The 20,959-nt window shown below is 46.9% G+C and overlaps 1 protein-coding gene across 1 annotated transcript; it reads right to left on the bottom strand.

Annotated features, from left to right (window-relative positions):
- Nucleotides 1-9,173: 9,173 nt before the first annotated feature.
- LOC119240987 (uncharacterized) lies at nucleotides 9,174-14,095 on the bottom strand. Its single transcript, XM_037505897.2, is given in 3 exon segments — nucleotides 9,174-11,911; nucleotides 11,913-13,341; nucleotides 13,343-14,095. Coding segments are annotated over 3 exon segments (4,581 nt in total). The 5' UTR covers nucleotides 13,984-14,095; the 3' UTR covers nucleotides 9,174-9,400.
- Nucleotides 14,096-20,959: the final 6,864 nt, after the last annotated feature.

The following is a 20,959-nucleotide window of genomic DNA, read 5'->3' as shown; positions in this document are numbered from 1 at the left end:
AATGTAAGACCTGAAACCATAAAATACAGAGAAGAAAACATAGGCAAAACTCTTCATGATATATACCTCACAAACATATTTGAGGATTCATCTCCAGAAGCAAAGAAAATGAATGGAAAGATAAACAGCAAGAACTACATTAGACTAAATGTTTCTGTACAGCAGAAGAGACAATAAGCAAAGCAAAGAGACAATCCACAAATTGTCTGCAAATATTTATTTGTAGTCCACACAACCAATAAGAGACTGAAATCAAAGATTTACAAAGAGCTTACACAACTCAACAAAAACAAACAACCTTATCAAAAAGTGGGCAGAGAACTAAAAAGACACTTCTCCAAAGAGTAAATGCAAATGGCCAACAGGCATATGAAAAAAATGCTGACCATCACTTATAATCATGGAAATGTAAATCAAAACCACAATGAGATAAAATCTCACTCCAGTGAGAATGGCCCACATAAAAAAAAAAAAAAAAAAAAACAAGCTGGCAACAACAAATGCTGGTAAGGATATGAAGAAAAAGGAACACGCTTATGCTGTTGGTGAGAATGTAAACTGGTCCAACCACTATGAAAAGCTGTGTGGAGGACCCTCAAATTACTAAAAACTGACTACCATATGACTCAGCAATTCCACTCCTAGCAATCTACCCAAAGGACACAAAAACATTAACTCAAAAGGAAACCTGCACTTCTCTTTGGTCACTGCAGCACTATTTATAATAAGTAAGATATGGAAACAACCCAAATGCCCCAAAACAGATGACTGGATCATGAAGATGTGGTATATATACACAATGGAATATTACTTAGCAATCAAAAATATAAACACATGCCATTCACAGCAACATGGGTGGAACTGGAAGGGATTATGCTCAGTGACATAAGTGAGAAGGAAAAAGAAAAATATCAAATTGTTTCATTTATACGAGGCATATAGGGAAACCAAACAAAGTGTAAAAAAAAGTCCCAAACCGCAGGCAAACTACAGATTTGTGGCATACAGCAGGGGAGGGGGAATGAGAGGGATCAAAACAGGAGAGGGAAGAACACTAGGAACTATGGTGATGTTTCATAGGTGATATGGTTGGTGGGAGATTTATGGGAACTATAGCTTATGGGAGAAATCAAATATTGTGCAAAAATGAGCAGTGATGTAAGAAAAAAAGTAAAAAACATAATAAACTGAAGTATAGAAAAAAGCATAATTGATATATATAGGATGAAAAAAATTAAGTATCATGCAACAAAAAGACTTGGTGAATGTGGAGGGACACCTGAACAGCCACAGGAATGAACTGTGGGATCATCAAATACCCACCCCCTCTTCACTCCTGGGGAATAATGGAAATGCTCCTCTTTTGAGACTCAATTCTCACAAGTGAGGGACCTTTCAACTTGATTGAATTTCAGATTTTGACCAAATGAACTCCTATGAACCCTAATTAAGGACTGAGAACTGCTGAAATTCATAGACTTTCTCAATATTCACTCTGAGTGAATATTATACAAAATTATACTCTGAGTGCACCTACACAGTGCAGGAAAAACTCAAACCTCTATCTAGAAGTAGGCCCAAGATCACAGTTACCACCTCGGAAATGGTATCACCTTTTCCCATGTGCACCTGTATCCCCTTTTCAGGGCACTGTAGCTCCTCAGTGTAAAGGCTTCTTCCAAGGTGGTGTGAGTAGGATGACAGCTACAGGGGGAGGCTTCCCAGGTCCTTCAAGTACTTCCCTTTGCAGCCTCAAGAGGGTCTTAGCGTTGAGTCACGGATGTTGGGCTCTGTTTCCCTCTGGGGTTGCTCTGGACCACCAATGTTGTTTTAAATTAAAAAAACACTGCCTTTGAAGAATCCAGCAAAATCACTCAAATCCAGTATTTATGTGTGAATAGGAAAATCTCACAGCATTTAGGACAAAATGGATGGATCTCAAGATGATTATGTTGAGTGAAATAAGTTACCAGAGGGAATGAGCGTGGGCGAGGGAGGTCATGTGGTATGAGCACAGGTAGTTTGGTGGAGGGTGAAAAAAAAGTGTAAGGCATTTTTCTAATTCAAGAAGAAAACCTACAAATATTATTTCTTCCAAGAGAAAAATATTTCCATGGCAAGACATTGTTTTATAAACAATCACATTTGAAAACTTCTAGTCTAAGCTGTGGAATTTCATTTGACCAACCTCTTCCAACCTCCTCCCAGCTCCCAGAAAAAAAAAAGAACAGATTCAGAAACTGCTCAGAAACTTGAAACAAGAAATTTTAATATATGCCACAAAATACTGGAAATTTAATTTTTTTCTTAAGTTCACTTCTCTCAAGTCCTTTTGGAAATATTTTATCTGTCTTTCAAGATTCTTTGATAAAATACATTTTACATTTATTGAAAACTGGAGACTTCCAGGGAGGGGAAGTGCTGACAGAATGAGGAAACTTCACTCTAAGGACTTTCCATTAAGATGTCAGTGACCAAGCAAGATCCTGGGAGGTGAGGCACAAGGATTTTATACAACCGAGTTCCACATGGTTATTCGTTGCTGCTCTCTCTTGTGAAATATCTACTGACAAAAAAGCTCCAAGAAGGCACCCACTCATGTGGAAAATGAACATTTAAAATATTGGGTCTCTTGGGGCCTTTCTGGTGACGCAGGGGTTAAAGTCTCAGCTCTATCAAGCTATTGCCAGCCATGTAGCACAGTTGGATCCCCCACAGGCCAGGGAGCTACCTACATGGTGCAGCAGACCTCTCCTGTCTCTCCTCCTGCTCCCCTCAGCAGTGTATGTCAGTAGATCTGCCTGTTCTGCTCCCCACGCTGTTTCTGGTGAATCCTCGCACCCTCACCCCCACACCTCTGGCCTAAACCCCAGTTCTTGTATGCATAAACGAATAAAAACAAATCTTTAAACAAACAAAAATATTGGGTCTCTGAAATGCACCACCATGGGCTGACAGTTGACGGGTTGAGGCAGGAAGTTGGCCGTTCAGAATGCTTGGAGAGATTTGGAAATTCAGAGATTTATTTTCAGCGCTAGGAGAAGCTAGGTTGGAGGGATAGGGGAGCGAATTTGAGACCTAGTTTCCCTAGCATTTGAAAACTCAGGAGAAAACGGGTCTCTGTGGAGACCCCACAACCACAGTTCGGTCTACGCACAACCCCAATACCTAATGAGAAATTTCTCCTGCCCACCCTCTCCATGGTCACCGCACAATCTGGGCAGACACCGGCGCAGAGCTGCCGGGAGAGGTTCCGGAACCGAAGGGGCTGCGCACAGTGATGTAGCAGGACGCCCGAGTCCCGGTTTCCGTCCGGCCCCGCGGTGCGTGCGGGAGGGACAGTCTGAGCCGCGCCACCCGCGGACTCGCGAACGCAGAGCCGGGTTTACATCTTTGCATCGGGATCGGTGGCCCGCCACAGCCCCGCTGCGACCAACCCCTGAAACCCTTCTCGGGACCCCGGCGCCGCACACTCACCGTGTCCGGGCTTCTAGGACACCCCTGGCGTCGTCCCTATAGTTCTCTCCACCCGCCGCAGCTCATAACTTCAAGACTGAACACCGCAGAGATCTGGACAGGTTAAACGCAGGTGAGCAGCGCCCTGAGCACCACCCACTAACCGGGAGCTCCACCCACTTGTTGAGTACCTTCCAACACTTTTGTTGGCTGCGCCCTGGTCGGACAGTCCGCCTGGAGTTGAGTCTGTACTGCCGAACCAGCTTCTGCTAGTGAGAGGAAGCTGTCCTTTTTCTACTTCCCAGGACACTTGCTTTTAAGCAAAACCTGTTCCTGAACTTAGAGGGGCAGTGTGCTCTTCCAGCAGTTCCTCCCCTATGCAGAGACACAGGTGTGAGCAGGGAATCAGTTTTCAGATGGAGTGATGCCCTCGCCCACAGCAAGAGGGGAACCCAGGCCAGGTAGGCCAGACGGGACAGTTTGGGGTCCTCCCGTGGTCAGGGGTTGCATAGGCTGATAAGGTCACTCATGGAGCTTTGTCCCTTGTTTACAAACACACTTAAAAATGACCTCACCAAAAAGAAAAAGAAAAAATGACCATCTATAACAGTCTAGCTCCATTTTGATCTTTTACTGTGGACAGTGTTCACCATGCCTCACCTCCATGCAAGCGGCTCTTTAGCTAAAGAATTTCATGACTTAATGAGCATTTTGCATGGTGGGAAGTTACAATGCCTGGCTTAGCTACTCAGCTCAAACGAGCCATGTATATTTCTCTTTTCCATAAGTTCTGAGATGTATTCAATAAAACTCTCAGATGTACATTTTACACTAGGAGGACATTTATTTTCGCTAGTTTTTGACTGGGTGCCTAGAAATGTTGAGATGTAAGTGGTTATGATAGCCCAAGGCAACTGATCTTCCATTTTCACCAATGTTTTGTTTTATTTTTTTATTATAAATTTTATTTTTATATTCCCCATACAATTGCGACCCCCTTGTTTTGACCCCAATCCCTCCCCTCCCCGCCCCCCACCCCCCATAGAGTGTCTCTGTTCATAGTTCTTTGTTGATTTTGATTTTTACTTTTTTTTTTTAAAGATTTATTTATTTATTTATTTATTTTTACAAGCACTGGGTACAGTCAGAAGAGCGGGAGGGTGAGAGAACTCACCAGAGCCAGAGCGGGGAGCAGAGCAGGCGGCAGGAGAGGTCTGCACGCCATGCGGGACCCTCCCCCGGTGGCCGGGGAGCTGCCAGCCGGGGATCGAACCCGCGCCGCAGAGGCTGCGGGCAGCTTTGCAACCCAGCGCTCAACCGCTGCGCCACCGGGGAGGCCCGATTTTTACTTTCTTATAGTTATTCTTTTTCCTAGTCCCTTATTTAAGTTTTCTAGATTCCTGCTATGAGTGAGACCATCCGGTATTTTTATTTTTCTTTCTGGCTTATTTCGCTGAGCATGATCCCTTCTAGCACCATCCATGTTGCTGCAAATTGCATGTGTTTATCTTTTCTGAATGCTGAGTAATATTCCATGGTATATATGTACCACATCTTCTTGATCCAGTCATCTATTTTGGGGCATTTGGGTTGTTTGCAAAGTTTAGGTATTATAAACAGTGTTGCTATAAACATAGGGGTGCAGGTACTCTTTGGAATTGATGTTTCTGTGTCCTTTGGGTAAATCCCTAGGAGTGGAATTGCTGGATCATATGGAAGCTCTATGATAAAGTATAGGTGAGGATGCCTAGGGCAGGCCAAGCCAATTAATACAACCCAGAAACTGTTGGAGGGAGCAAAAGGACAGAACAAGGGGAATGCATAGGCAGGCATCTTAGGCACAACTTGTGAAAGTAACAATTTATATCCTGCGGCAGCCTCTGCCCCTGAACACCAGTGAACTTACTGGAAAGAGGGAGGCTTTCACTCAGACACATCAGAGTGAGTAAGACCCCCTTCCCCTGTGCGCTGGACTGGACAGTCAATGACGGGTAAGATCGGGGGCAGACTAAAGAAGGCACTGGCCAGCCTCATGTCTGTGACTCCTGACGACCTAAGACAGGCGCAGTCCCCGAGGGGCTTCATCATGATAAACTTTGGCGTTCAGATCAAACAAGGTCTACATGCCTATAAGCCTAATTTAGGCAACAAGCCCGCAGTAATTAACCCCTCCTTTGATGGAAACAAGGCTGCTAAGAACAGTCACCTGCAAACAAGCCTGTTGGAATTACCTACAAAGCAGTTTAACCATTAACCAGATAGTCATTGTTTCAGAAATAGTAACAACTTAGCAACCTGTCTATAATCATACTACTTTTTCACTTACTTTGCTTTTTCTTTATATGTGTACAATCAGTTTCAGGAAATGCATGATAAAGAAAATAGTGTGTGGCAATAGTAGTTTTATAATAATCATAATACTTCTCACATGAGACAACACCATAAAAATCAAAATGCTTATGTAGAGAATATATTGCTCGTGATCACTAAAATTAGAAGGTGCCAGTAGGTAAATATCAATGTTTTTGATCATTGTGGTTTTGGGATACGAATCAAGAAAAGCTAGCTTAAAGAATGCTGTTCTGTGTAAGCAAAAATGATTGTGTAGATTCAGTACCTGGAGATTGTTTACTGTGCCATGTCATGGAACGGCGATCACATGAACATGAATAACAAAGTAGATGTCTTATGCCTTACAAAGTATTTTATGCTGAGAAAGAATTAAATTGTATGAAATCATCTATTGTTAAAAAAGGTATAAAAGTGTATGATGATTTTGAGCAAATTACATTCAGATCTTCACTCTTGAAGTGTGTCTGTCTGTCATTTATGTGTCTGTCTGTCATTTATGCGCCGATTCCTTGAGCATCCTCACAGTTTCTCAATCCTGAGACAGTCCTGCAAGTCTACCGCTGCGCTGGTCCGCGGCAATATCCTAAATATTAGTAAGGTGTGGTTGTTTGAATTTTGTCTGGTGCAATCACCAGTCCCACCTGGTGCAGTCGGGTAGCCATGTCCTGTAAGCAATGTTGTGCCCACGTCGACCAGTGCAGCCCCCAAGGACACAGACAACCGATGCAAGGGCACAAAGGAGTTTAATACGGGCTCGAGACCGGGCCCTCGACACACACCGATGCAACGGCAGAGGTCGAGAGCCCCGAACAGAGGAAGCTGGGATATCTTATAGGGTCGCGAGTGGCGGGAACTTTGAAAGAAGCTGGCAATTATTCATTGGCTATTACAAAGGCATTTTGGCGCGCACGGTTACAGTTTCAAACTGATTGGACGGTTAGAGATGCTGTCCCATTTATGGACAGGACTGCCCTCATTGGCGGCTGGGGTGGTCTGCTTTTTCGTCACCAAGTGGAGTGAGGATTGTGACTGCTGAAACTATCTCCGGAATGCGGCTGGACAAGGACTAACATATGAAGGTGGAGGATATACAAAATGGCGAAACCTCAGCTAAGCTTGGTTCCACATTCCCCCATTTTTTTTTTTTTTGAAAAAAACGGCTAGTCAGTTAAGAAAATAACACAGCTACCAAGCCTTTCATCAGTTAGTCAGTCTCAGAATTATGGTTAAGTTTAGCCACATTATGTGTCATTTTGTTGTTCATTCACAGGGTTATAGGTCCAGCAAAAGTTCTCAGCCACAAACAAGAGATGTTTCTTTAGTTGTTTTTATCCCTGAAGCCTTTCTAAACTCCTTAGAGGTCCTCTTTTGTACTGTTCCTGAAACTTGCTTAATTACCCTAACTCGCCCTATGTCTCATTCCTCCCTTTTTGGGAATGGAGCCCCTAACTGCAGTCAGGGAAAAGGGGCGTCGTTCTGATCAGTAACTGCTTCCTGCTGAAAGTGGGCGATGAGGGGAAACAGTCAGGGCTCCACTCCTATGTATTGGGAGGGGTCCTGTTTTAGGGGTTGTTGGGGAGAGTTATATTGGCGTAAGGGGGCATATTGGGAGCGCAGCACCATTAACTGGACTGTGTTTACCCGTTGTTTAATAAAGGCCACGAGTCGATTAATGACACAGGGCCCGATAGACAGAATTAAGAGGAGGGTAACGACTGGGCCCAGAAGAGGCAAGAGATAGGGCAGCCATCCTCCTAAGCCTTCCCAAAAAAATGCATTGTTGTCTTCTAGGTTTTTTCTCCGGTGTTCTAGTTCCTCTTGTAATTGCTTAATTTTATTTCTAACTATTCCTGACTTGTTAGCATAGAAGCAACATTCTTCCCGCAGGTAGAGACAGATGCCTCCTTCCTTTGCTGTGAGAAGATCTAGCCCGCGGTGGTTTTGCAGGACCACCGCGGCCAAAGAGTCTAACTGAGACTGTAACTCTAAGGTTGTATCTGCTAGCCGCCCAATGTCCCCCACCAGCTGAGCTGAAATTTTTTGGTAAAGGTTAACAGAGGTCCCAATTCCAGCAACTCCGGTCCCCACTCCGGCTGCCACCCCCAGGCCGAGCAGTAGTGGGGCAATTATGGCCCGCTTATATCCGGCAGGCACAGACTGGATGAGCTGTATGGGAAGGCTTTGGTTGCCTGGGACCACTCCCACATCGGGCATGAGATATGTTAAAATGCACAAGCCCGACCAGTTAGCAGGGAGTACGGGGTAGGCTGTGGTGCCACAGAAGAAAATAGTGCCCAGTGCCGGCGGGCACATAGAGGCAGAGCCATTAAAACTGGGCGCCTTAGCTGCACTGACTACTGAACTGCAGAGAACCTTATTTACTTGACCCACTCTTAAGGTCCCATTGTGACTAAGGCATGGCATCTGAGCAACTGTTGGGGAGAGCTTGACATTATTGATGGGCAAGGTCTGGTTACACGTATGGGTTGGGCCCTTTAGGTTCGTCCAATTAGTCCAGTTGTACACAGCAGGGATCGCTGTGTAACGGGGGGGTCCTTCTCTTAGACATAACCAGCAATCGCTGGCCAGGGTTGGGTTGGTCTTGTTTAAAAATTGTAGGGCTGAGTCTAACATGGCCTGTACTGTCTTTTCCAATTTAAGGGAACCCACCGGGCCTGGGATGTGTATCGGCTTGAACCACCGATCCTGTGTTTGGGCAACTTGTTCAAAAACCCTCTGAACTTCCTGCTTTCGTGCGTGGTCTTGCACACCCCCACCATCTGTCATCCCCCAGTGGGTTTGCAGAGTCCAACAAAAGGGTTTTCCTGCTTTGACAGGGCATACATATCCCGCGTTATTTCCTAAGGATATACCAGTCCAGAAAGTTCGATTGGACTCTGTGCACTGATAAACAGTAGACCTTTCATAGCACTGTGAATGAACAAAGGTATAGGCTGAAAAACTCCCCCCCGCTTTACAGTGATTGCAACTTTCATTTTTAGGCGGCATTCGATTTATTTATTTATTTATTTTATTTTTTTTTTTTTATAGAGGCATGTTTATTTATTTATTTATCTGTTTGTTTGTTTGTTTTTTTGTTTATACATGCACTGGGTGCAGTCAGAAGCGCGGGAGGGTGAGAGAATTCACCAGAGCCAGAGCGGGGAGCAGAGCAGGCAGAAGGACCGAAGTACACTGCTGAGGGGAGCAGCGGGCGGCAGGAGAGGTCTGCGCGCCATGTGGGACCCTCCTCCGGTGGCCGGGGAGCAGCCGGGGATCGAACCGGCGCCGCAGAGGCCGCGGGCAGGTTCGCAACCCAGCGCTCAACCGCTGCGCCACCGGGGAGGCCCGCGGCATTCGATTTAAACGCTTCCAACAGACCACCCTCCCCACTGTACCTGGACATCCATGGGTGGTGCCCTTAATCAGGGTCGCCACAAACAGAGGAACTCCCTTAAGGCTGCAAGCATGCTTACTAACATAGCACTTGCTCTGAATATGACTGAATATGCCTTTGGTGATGCACCATCGGCAGGGATCCCAGTCAGCCCCGACAAGGAGAAAACAAAGGAAGGACAGTAGGTAGCCAACATTACAGTTTGGTGTCATTTTTCATGGCGTGGGCAGTGGTCTGGGAGCGATGGGTTGTAGCCGGGAGCGCCTGAAGAGTCAGCTTGAGTGGATTGGTGGGATGCTTCCGGGCTCGCCACTGCAGCTGGGAGTCGTCAGTTGGTGCCGTCTTGACGTGTGAGTGATGAACCCAGGCCGCGATGCCGTCCACTTTGAGTGCGGTGGGTGTGGTCAGGAGGACGATGTAGGGACCCTTCCACCGGGGCTGGAGGCCACGACCGTCGGTCTTGTGTCGGCGGACAAGGACAAGATCTCCAGGCTGAAATTTGTGGGCTGTCTGAGAAGGTCCTCCCCCTTCATAGAGCGCTCTGAGGCGGGGCCAGACCTCCTGGTGAGCCTGCTGTACAGCCCATACAGAAAGAAAAAGTTCACAATCAGAAGGCAAATCACAAGTTAACTGCGCACCGTGCGGTGTGGTTGGGGGGGCGGTTCCATAGATAATCTCGAACGGAGACAGACCCAGATGATAAGGGGAATTGCGAGCCCGGAAGAGGGCATAGGGAAGGAGAGTCACCCAGTCCCCGCCAGACTCTAAAGTTAATTTAGTTAAAGTTTCTTTTAAAGTTCTGTTCATTCTCTCCACCTGCCCTGAACTCTGGGGCCGATAGGCACAATGGAGCTTCCACTCTGCTCCCAGGGCAGAAGCCACAGATTTCGATACCTGAGAGACAAAGGCTGGTCCATTGTCTGACCCAATGGTCACTGGAAACCCAAATCTAGGAAAAATGTTTTCCAACAGGATTTTGGCTACCACTCGAGCTGACTCACCTCTTGTCGGGAACGCCTCCGGCCATCCTGAAAACGTGTCCACCAGGACCAGCAGGTATCGATAGCCAAATTTACCTGGTCTTACCTCGGTGAAGTCTATTTCCCAATGGACCCCCGGGCGCGTTCCTCGCGGCCTCATTCCTGGTTCACCGGTTGTCTTGGTGGCGTTTACCATGGCACACGACTGGCAGGATGCCACTACTTGTCGCACGGTACAGGTTGCGTCCCGGACATGGAGGTTCCATTGCCTGATTAGAGTTAGAATTTTTTTCTCTCCCAAATGCGTGGCTCGGTGCAAGCGCTGAATGAGATCCGTGGCCAAGTGTGCTGGCAAGATGGCCTTAGTTTCTTGGGTGTACCACCAGTGTCCCAAAGGAAAAGCACCCGGTAGAGACTGTATGTAGTCAAAGTCCATAGTACTATACTCTGGGTCTTCCGGCAGCTGCGGGTCCCCTGGGTCTGGGAGTTTTACTGTCAGGGCATCTACCGGCATTAGGGCAGCTTGGCGTGCTGCCTCATCCGCCCGCTTATTACCTTGAGTTGGAGTCGAGGAGTCCTTTTGATGACCTGGATGATGTACTATAGCCAGCTTACGTGGTAGCCACAGTGCTGCCAGGAGATCCATAATTTCTTGAGCATTTTTAATGCCTTTGCCGTCGGAGGTTAAGAGCCCGCGCTCTCGATATATGGCCCCGTGTACGTGGGCCGTGGCAAATGCATATCTGCTGTCAGTATACACAGTTAAATTTTTCCCTCGAGCCAAGGTGAGAGCTTTGGTTAGGGCAATTAGTTCAGCCTTTTGAGCGGACGTCCCGGATGGCAAAGGCTCAGCCCATATGACTTCCTGCATGGACACCACTGCTGCCCCTGCCGCTCTTCGGCCCTCGTGGATAAAACTGCTCCCATCCGTAAACCAAACCAGTCCGTCCGGCAGAGGGTTATCTCGCAGATCAGGGCGTAACCCTTGGACCTGGGCCAAGATATCAACACAGTCTAGATGGGCCTCCAGGTCAGGGGCAGGTAGGAGGGAGGCGGGGTTTAGCCCCGTGGGTGGCGAAAAATTGACCCTCTCTGGGTTGAGCAATAGGCTCTGGTAATTCGTGATTTGGGCATTACTCATCCACCTCTCTGGCGGCTGCCTGAGGACTCCTTCCACCGCATGGGGGGTGGTTATGGAAGTAACTTGTCCCAGAGACAGTTTTTGGGAGTCCTTGAAAAGGAGGGCAGCCGCTGCCACCATGCGTAAGCACGGTGGCCAGCCGGACGCCACCGGGTCTAACTTTTTAGACAGATAAGCCACAGGACGCCTCCAGGGGCCCAAGGACTGAGTGAGCACCCCTTTAGCTATGCCCTTTGCCTCGTCTACGAACAAATGGAAAGGCTTTGTAATGTCCGGAAGACCCAGGGCTGGTGCAGACAGTAAAGCCCTCTTTAAGGACTCAAAAGACTGCTGCATCTGGGGAGTCCACTGAAAAGTTACTTTTTCCCGGGTAGCCTCATACAAGGGTTAGGCCAGGTCTGCGAATCCAGGTATCCATAGCCGGCAAAACCCAGCAGATCCCAGGAACTCACGTACCTCCCTTTTGGTGGTGGGTGTCGGCAACTGTAAGACAGTAGCTTTTCTGGCTTCCGTCAGCCACCTATAACCGTTTTTGAGGCGGTAGCCCAGATAGATTACCTCGGGCAGGCAAATTTGTGCCTTTTTTTGCGGAGACGCGGTATCCCATCTGGCCCAGTTCCGTCAGTAATTCGGCTGTTCCTGTTTGGCAGGCGTGCTCACTTTCCGCTGCAAGTAACAGATCATCAACATACTGGAGCAAAGTTAGTTCGGGAAATCGGCTGCGGAATTTTCTTACATCCTCATGAAGGGCCTCGTCAAAAAGGGTGGGAGAGTTTTTAAACCCTTGAGGCAACCTTGTCCAAGTTAATTGTCCACTGATGCCCCGTTCCGCATCCTGCCATTCAAAGGCAAACATTTCCTGGCTTTGGGGTGCTAGTGGTAGACTAAAGAAGGCATCTTTTAAGTCCAATACTGTGTACCACACATGAGTAGGTGGCAAGGCACTCAGCAAGGTATAAGGGTTTGGGACTGTGGGGTGGATATCTATGACCCGTTTATTTACTTCTCTGAGGTCCTGTACCGGCCTGAAGTCTTGCGAATGTGATTTTCGCACCGGTAACAAAGGGGTGTTCCATGACGAATGGCATGTTTTAAGGATACCACTGTCCAATAGCCTCCGAATATGAGGCGTTATTCCTGCCTTGGCTTCTGCAGGCATAGGGTACTGTTTTACCCGAATGGGTTCAGCCCCAGGCTTTAGTTGGACTATAATGGGTGGTCTGTGGGACGCCAGGCCAACGCCCGCGGTTTCTGCCCAAACATTCGAGAAAGATTCCATCCACCACCCAGAAAGTGGTGAGTGATCTGGCGCCACCAAAAGGCGGTACTCATCTTGAAGGGAAATCGTGAGGACGTGTAGGGGAGAGCCCTTAAAGTCCTTGATTTCGACACCTTCCTGTCCAAATGAGATTTGCGCTCCTACCTTGGTTAAAAGGTCTCTTCCAATTAATGGGTACGGGCATTCAGGAATTACAACGAAGGTGTGCGAGACCTGACCTTTTCCCAGGTCTACAGATCTTTTCGTGGTCCAGGGATACTGCTTGCATCCCGTAGCCCCTTGCACCCACGATGTTTTACCGGACAGTTTACCCATGGGTTCCGTGTGGACTGAATGCTGTGCCCCTGTGTCCACAAGGAAATTAACGGGTCTCCCCTCCACTTTTAAGGTTAGCCAGGGCTCGGGGAGGGTCGAGCCCTGACGGTCCTAGTCACTGTCATCTCTTGTGCCCCCGAGCACCAGGACAGGAGTGTCAGAAACGGCGGGGTTGTTTGAGGTTATTCCCCGTTTCTTTGGGCAATGTTTGGCCCAGTGTCCTTTTTGAGTGCAGTATGCACATTGATCACGCCGTAGGGTCCTGCCTGTCCCTGCGGAGCTGGGGCGGCAGGAGGGGTGTAGCTTACCCGGGTCGTCCTTTTGAGTGACGGCGAACAGGATTCTGGCCATATCCCGAGTGTGGCGTGCGTTTTCAGCCGCCCTTACCTTCCGTTCTTCCTGGCGGATGCGGTCTTCTCTGCTCAGGAGTTTCACGGCGATTGTACACCTTTTCTGCCACCTCCATAAGATCTCGAATAGATTTTTCTCCCAGCCTATCTATTCTTTGTAGTTTTTGTTTAATGTCAGGAGCCGCCTGGTTAACAAAGGCCATTACCACCGCGGCCCTGTTCTCCGTTGCCTCCGGATCCATAGGAGTATATTGCCGAAAAGCTTCCATGAGGCGTTCTAGAAAAGCCGCGGGGGTCTCCTCCCTTCGCTGCTGCACATCCCCTACCTTGGCCAAATTGGTGGGCTTGCGGGCTGCTGCACGCAACCCTGCCATTAGAGTCTGGCGGTACACCCGGAGTCTCTCCTTACCTTCAGCCTGGTTAAAATCCCAGTCAGGTCGGGTCAAGGGAAACACTAAATCTATGCGGGCCGCGTTTGTGGTGGGTGTGCCATCTTCTCCAGGGACTAACTTCCTGGCGGCCGTCAGTATACGATCTCGCTCCTCAGTGGTGAAGAGGACCTGCAAGAGCTGTTGGCAATCATCCCAGGTGGGCTGATGAGTAAATAGAACAGTGTCTAGGAGATTAACAAGGTCTTTAGGGTTGTCAGAGAAACGTGCATTTTGTGCTCTCCAGTTGTAGAGGTCACTGGTCGCGAACGGCCAGTAGTGCATGGGCTGGTTGCCCTGCTCATTAGGCAATCCTGCCACACGCAGGGGCAGGACGGTGGAATCCGGGGAATTCGCCTTCACTGAGCGGGTGCCTGCCGCCGGACCCTGCCCACGAGCCCCGCCCACCTCTGGGGGAGGGTGGTCAGCCGACCGCAGGGCTTGGGGAGGGTTACTACAAGGGTTATGATAGGGTGGTGGAAAAAGAAGTTCCTCCGGGGTAGAGTCTTGGAAAACCGCAGGTGCCGACGGGGTGTTGGGGTGGGATCCAAGCAGTTTAGCCGGCAGTACGGGTTGTGCCTGTAATGACAAAAATGGCTTTAACCAAGCAGGGGGGTTCTGGACTAGATCTTGCCAGACTAAGATATACGGGAGTTGGTCAGGATGTCCGAATTTTCTTTCACTGGTGATGATTTCCTTCACGCGACGGACAATCTGTAAATCAAAAGTTCCCTCCGGGGGCCAACCAACTCCGAACTTCGGCCACTCTGAGGAACAAAAGGTGATTAGAGGGGATTTTTTTATTTTTACACTGAGGTCCGACCCTCTGGACCTGACATCTTTAAAATGCTGTAAAACAACGGATAGAGGGGTAGATGGTGATTGACCCATGATGACAAATGCTACAAGTACAGTGGCTGTCGTCACAAGAAACAGGCCAAAGACTGATTTTTCAAAAGGCCCCCAAAAGGGGTATCTGCTTCCCCGCAAAGGGTGTGGCCTTCCTAACATGTGGTCCGGGGACGTCTCCCGCGGTCCACGCCGGCGGCTTTCAAGTGCGTCCACTTAAGCCTGACCCAGCTATTAAACAGATTTTCAGGTTTGCAAACAATTACAGCTTTTACAGGTACTAAGTACAAAACAGCTTCTACAGGTACAAAGTACAAAAGATACAGGTACTAAGTACAAAACAGCTTCTACAGGTACAAAGTACAAAAGATACAGGTACTAAGTACAACTACAGGTCTGCAGACTTGAAGCTTACCTGGGCGAGTGTTGGAACTCACCTGCGCGCTTTAGAACTCCTTTCGGTTGCTCGGTAGTTGGGGTCTGCACTCGTCGATCCCGGACGAGCCCCCAAAATGTTGTGCCCACGTCGACCAGTGCAGCCCCCAAGGACACAGACAACCGATGCAAGGGCACAAAGGAGTTTAATACGGGCTCGAGACCGGGCCCTCGACACACACCGATGCAACGGCAGAGGTCGAGAGCCCCGAACAGAGGAAGCTGGGATATCTTATAGGGTCGCGAGTGGCGGGAACTTTGAAAGAAGCTGGCAATTATTCATTGGCTATTACAAAGGCATTTTGGCGCGCGCGGTTACAGTTTCAAACTGATTGGACGGTTAGAGATGCTGTCCCATTTATGGACAGGACTGCCCTCATTGGCGGCTGGGGTGGTCTGCTTTTTCGTCACCAAGTGGAGTGAGGATTGTGACTGCTGAAACTATCTCCGGAATGCGGCTGGACAAGGACTAACATATGAAGGTGGAGGATATACAAAATGGCGAAACCTCAGCTAAGCTTGGTTCCACAAGCAAGATTGCACTATGGAGGGAGTAGGGCTGCTATTAGAATATCATCCATGTAATGATAAATAATACACTGGGTAAAATGTTGATGGATAGGCTATAAGGCTGTAGTGACATAAAATTGACACATGGTGGGGCTATTCATCATACCCTGAGGAAGGAATTTACACTGATATCGACAAAGTGGCTGTCCATTGTTAAAAGTTGGGACAGAAGGGCCTCCCACCCTGGCGGTGGCGCAGCGGTTGAGCGCTGGGTTGTGAGGCTGCCCGCAGCCTCTGCAGCTCCGGTTCGATCCCCGGCTGCTCCCTGGCCCCTGGAAGAGGGTCCCACATGGCACACAGACCTCTCCTGCCGCCCGTTGCTCCCCTCAGCAGTGTGCTTCGGTCCTTCTGCCTTCTCTGCTCCCCCCTCTGGCTCTGGTGAATTCTCTCGCCCTCCTGTGCTTCTGACTGTGCCCAGTGCTTGCATAGATAAATAAAAATAAATAAATAAATAAATCTTAAAAAACAAAATAAAACAAAACAAAAAAACCCAGAAATTATAAAAAAAAAGTTGGGACAGAAAAGGCAAATTTTTCTTTATCTGGGTGAAAGGGAATGGTAAAGAAACAATCTTTGAGATCAATAACATTGAGGGAATATGTAAAGGGTATCACAGGATTTGGGGACCTATGGGTTACATTAATAGCCTATAAGTCATGCAAGAGTCTCCATTTACCTGACTTTTTGGGAATGCAAAAAATGACTGTATTCCAAGGACTATGTGAGGCCTCAATGTGCCCAAGATCTAGTTGTTCATCAATTAGAAGTTGGAGCTGATGTAATTTTTCCCCTTTAATGGGCCACTGTTCCACCCAATGCGGGGGGGTGCAGTATTTTCATAAGCCACTTGTAGGGTAAGAACATTTTTGTTTCACTATTGTCAACTTGGTGGGAAATTGCAGTTTGGAGTCTGTCAATAAAGATCATTTAAGGTTCAGAGGCTCCCTGAGTGATGGTAATGAAGGAGCCAGTTGGAGTATTTTACTTGGGTACAGGAGACCATGTGTGAGTGGCTGCATCTGATACTTGAGAGAAAACACTGGCATCTAAAACAATTTGGTCTTGTATTGATGAATATGATCCTTCACCCAGTAACATGTCTAAGTCAGTAGATATATTGTTAGCTAAATTTTGTCTGGCCTGGATTTGAAGGTAGTCCCTAACCTCCTGAAACCAGAAAGTATTTTGAGATTGTCAGGCTGGTTTTAATAAAATTTTCCAATCCCAGAGAGTCATTTCATAATTGCCTGCTATCCCTCTTCACCATTCCTTGTGTTTAGAATCTGGAGATGCCATTTTCCTTTTTTCCTTTATGCTACTCCTAAATTCTTTTAAGGAGTTGATATGGGTTTGGGATCAACATGGCGGCGAGGAAACGGTGCGAGTAAGACCTCCCATAAAAAAAAGTTAATAGGGAGGAAAAGCGGCAGGCCCTTGTGAGAACTGGGACATGGAAGATAAACTGGCAACTCTGGCAAACTGCCCGAAGAAGAAAGGTGCCATAAAAGAGGACTAGAAGGGAGGAAAGCTCAGAACCCTGCTACACTCCCCCAACCACAAAGTGGGCACTCTCCGACCAACAGAAAGGAGGAAAAAAAAAACTAAAACAACCAACAAGATCAAACTACGCATCAAGTGGGACTGTGAGTGGAAAGGAACTATTTCAGCCACCGCACCCTGTGAACTGGAACTGTGGAGAACCGTGCAAGAATCACTGCTGGGGAGGTGAGTGAACGGCTCCAGGTGCCATTAGAAAAAAACAAAGACTCCCAGGAGACCTACAAATAGCCCAAGGCCAGCCTGTAAGCTTATGCGGAAAAGCATACGGGGATCCTGGTTGCCCAGGTCCCCCCACCTGCGACCTAGGATTGCGGGGAGATGCACAGGAGCCCTCATTGAGGTGAATATCCCTTAGAGTAATCAGAAACCAGGCGCCTGGACACGGGGGCGGGGTGCAAAGGGCACCATTTCTGCGGACACTGAACTGGGCTACATCCCACGTCCTGGACTGAGGGCTTTGGAACTGAGACCCAGGGCACGAAATTTGGGGCATGGGATACCCACGACGGTGGGGCACAGGGCAGACACAGCACCCCCATGCCGTTGAGGCACTCCACGCCACTCCCACTCTGTTCCCACCAGCCCCACTGGGTAAAAAAAAATAGTTCCCAAAGGACACTAGGAATGATCTCTGGTGCCACCTAGTGACCAGAAAAAAATCACCAACACCCTATAGTTGGAAACCAGGGATCCCAAAAACACCCTCAGATGATGAGAGAGGGGGGCCACGCAAACGGGGGTAAGAAGGGAAATAAGGCATGGAGCAAGATCCAAACCTGGAACTGAAAGCCAGGCACAGCATTCGGGGCATGGGACATGCCATAGCAGCGGGTACTGCACAGGGTGACAGCCAGCATTTTTTTTTTTATTATTTGAATTTTATTTTTATATTCCCCATACAATTATAGCCCCCTTATTTTGACCCCAAGTCCTCCTTTCCCTGTCCCCCAGCCCCCACAGAGTGTCTCTGGTTCATAGTTGTTTGTTGATTTTGATATTTTCTTTCTTATAGTTATTCTTTTTCCTGGTCCCTTATTTAAGTTTTCTAGATTCCTGCTATGAGTGAGACCATCCGGTATTTTTCTTTTTCTTTCTGATTTATTTTGCTGATAATGATCCCTTCCAGCGCCATCCATGTTGCTGCAAATTGCATGTGTTTATCTTTTGATTGCTGAGTAATATTCCATGGTGTATATGTACCACATCTTATCGATCCAGTCATCTATTTTTGGGCATTTGGGTTATTTCCAAAGCTTAGCTATTGTAAATAGTGCTGCTATAAACATAGGGGTGCAGGTGCTCTTTGGAATTGATGTTTCTGTGTCCTTTGGGTAAATCCCTAGGAGTGGAATTGCTGGATCATATGGAAGCTCTATGTTTAGTAGGTCCAGAAATCTCCACACAGCTCTCCATAGTGGTTGGACCAGTTTGCACTCCCACCAACAGTGCAGGAGAGTTCCTTTTTCTCCACAACCTCGCCAACATTTGTTGTTGCTAGTTTGTTTAATATGTGCCATTCTCACTGGTGTAAGATGGTATCTCATGGTAGTTTTGATTTGCATTTCCCTGATTGCAAGTGATGTTGAACATTTTTTCATATGTCTGTTCGACACTTGCATTTCCTCTTCAGAGAAGTTTCTTTTTAGCTCTTCTGCCCATTTTTTGAGTAGATTATTTTCATTGTTTTTGTTGAGTCTCATCAGCTCTTTGTAGATTTTTGTGATCAGTCCTTTATCATTGGTGTTGTGTGAAAAAATGTTCTCCCAGTCAGTGGGATTTATCTTTGTTTTTGTTGTTGTCTCTTTTGCTGTGCAGAAGCTCTTTAATTTGATGTAGTCCCAGCTGTTTATCTTTGTCTTCACTATCACTGCTTTGGGTGATGTGTCTGTAAAGATGTCTTTGAGGTGCATATCATGTAGTGTTTTGCCTATATTTCCTTCTATGTATTTTATGGTTTCAGGTCTTATGTCTAGTTCTTTAATCCATTTTGAGTTGGTTTTTGTGCATGGTGTTAAGTAGTAGTTAAGCTTCATTCTTTTGCATGTAGCGACCCATTTTTCCCAGCACCATTTATTGAACAAACTTTCTTTGCTCCAATGCATATTCTTTGCTCCTTTGTCAAAGATTAGTTGACCATAAATCTGTGGGTTTATTTCTGGATTTTCTATTCAATTCCATTGGTCTGTGTGTCTGTTCTTGTTCCAATACCATGCAGTTTTTTTTATTTCAGATTTTTAATTAATTAATTAATTAATTAATTTTTTTTTTTTTACCATGCAGTATTGATGATTATGGCTTTGTAGTATAGTTTGAAGTCTGGGCGTGTGATACCTCCATTCCCCCTTTTTTTTTTTAAACAAATATCGGGAATCTCAGGTTGAATTCTTTTTTTTTTTAGATTTATTTATTTATTTATTTGTTTATTTATACAAGCACTGGGTACAGTCAGAAGCACGGGAGGGTGAGAGAATTCACCAGAGCCAGAGCAGGGAGCAGAGCAGGCAGAAGGACCAAAGTACATTGCTGAGGGGAGCAGCAGGCACCACAGGAGAGGTCTGCACGCCATGTGGGACCCTCCTCCTGTGGCCGGGGAGCAGCTGGGGATCGAACCCAGCGCTGCAGAGGCTGCGGGCAGCTTTGCAACCCAGCGCTCAACCGCTGCACCACCGGGGAGACCCTCCCTTCTTCTTTTTTAGGAGAGCTTTGGCTATTCGGGGTTTTTGGTGATTCCGTACGAATTTCATCAATAATTGTTCTATTTCTTTGAAGAATGACATTGAAATTTTTCTTGGAATAGCATTGAATCTGTATATTGCTTTTGGTAGGATGGCCATTTTAATAATGTTTATTCTTCCAATCCATGAGCAGGGGATGTCTTTCCATTTCTTTGTGTCTTCTTCTATTTCTTTTAACAGTGTTTTATAGTTTTCTTTGTATAGGTCCTTTACCTCTTTTGTTAGATTTATTCTCAAGTATTTGATTTTTTTTTTGTTTCTATAATAAAAGGGATGGTTTTTTTTTTTATTTCTTCTTCTTCAGATTTATTGTTTGTGTATAGAAAGGCTACTGATTTTTGCGTGTTGATTTTGTATCCTGCCACTTTACTGAACTGATTGATGAGTTGAATTAGTTTTTCTGTGGAGTTTTTGGGGTTCTCTATGTATATTATCATATCATCTGCAAATAGCGATAGTTTGACTTCTTCTTTTCCTATTTGGATTCCTTGTATGTCTTTCTCTTGTCTTATTGCTCCAGCTAGGACTTCCGGTATTATATTGAAAAGCAGTGGTGAGAGTGGACATCCTTGTCTTGTTCCAGGTCTTAATGGGAATACTTTCAGCTTTTCACCATTGAGAATGATACTGGACAGCCAGCATTTTGGATCTGATAGCCCTGGAACTGAGACCTAGAGTGCAGAATTCAGGGCGTGGGATCCATACAGCTGTGGGCACAACACCAGGTAAACATGGGGCAGACACATCACCCAGCTTGAATAAGAGCCCCTGTATTGAGGTGCTCCCTCCACCCCCTCCACTACTCAGAAAACCACTGGGAAAAAGCACAGGTCAGCAAGTACGGGTCTCTGGCACCCCTTCGTGACCATAACTAAATCACCAACTAGCTGATTCCCTGTTGGAACTGAGTAAATACAGAGGGAGGGAAATGTAAGGAACAGAGCCCAGCAACACAGCATCAATACCCTGGTGGAGGTTTGGCCTACGAGTGCTGGTCTCAGTCTGGTAAACAGTTTCCGACACCCCTAAAGGGCACTCCAAAGAGATGCCTGCCAACACCAGTGGCACTACGCCCAATGCATAGAACTAATTAGAAAGCAAACAACAGGGAG

Source organism: Talpa occidentalis, unplaced genomic scaffold (genome assembly GCF_014898055.3).
Source record: "Talpa occidentalis isolate TD23 unplaced genomic scaffold, MPIMG_talOcc4v2.1 talOcc4.12, whole genome shotgun sequence".
NCBI classification, from domain to species: domain Eukaryota; kingdom Metazoa; phylum Chordata; class Mammalia; order Eulipotyphla; family Talpidae; genus Talpa; species Talpa occidentalis.
This window is presented reverse-complemented; position numbering and strand designations above follow the sequence as displayed.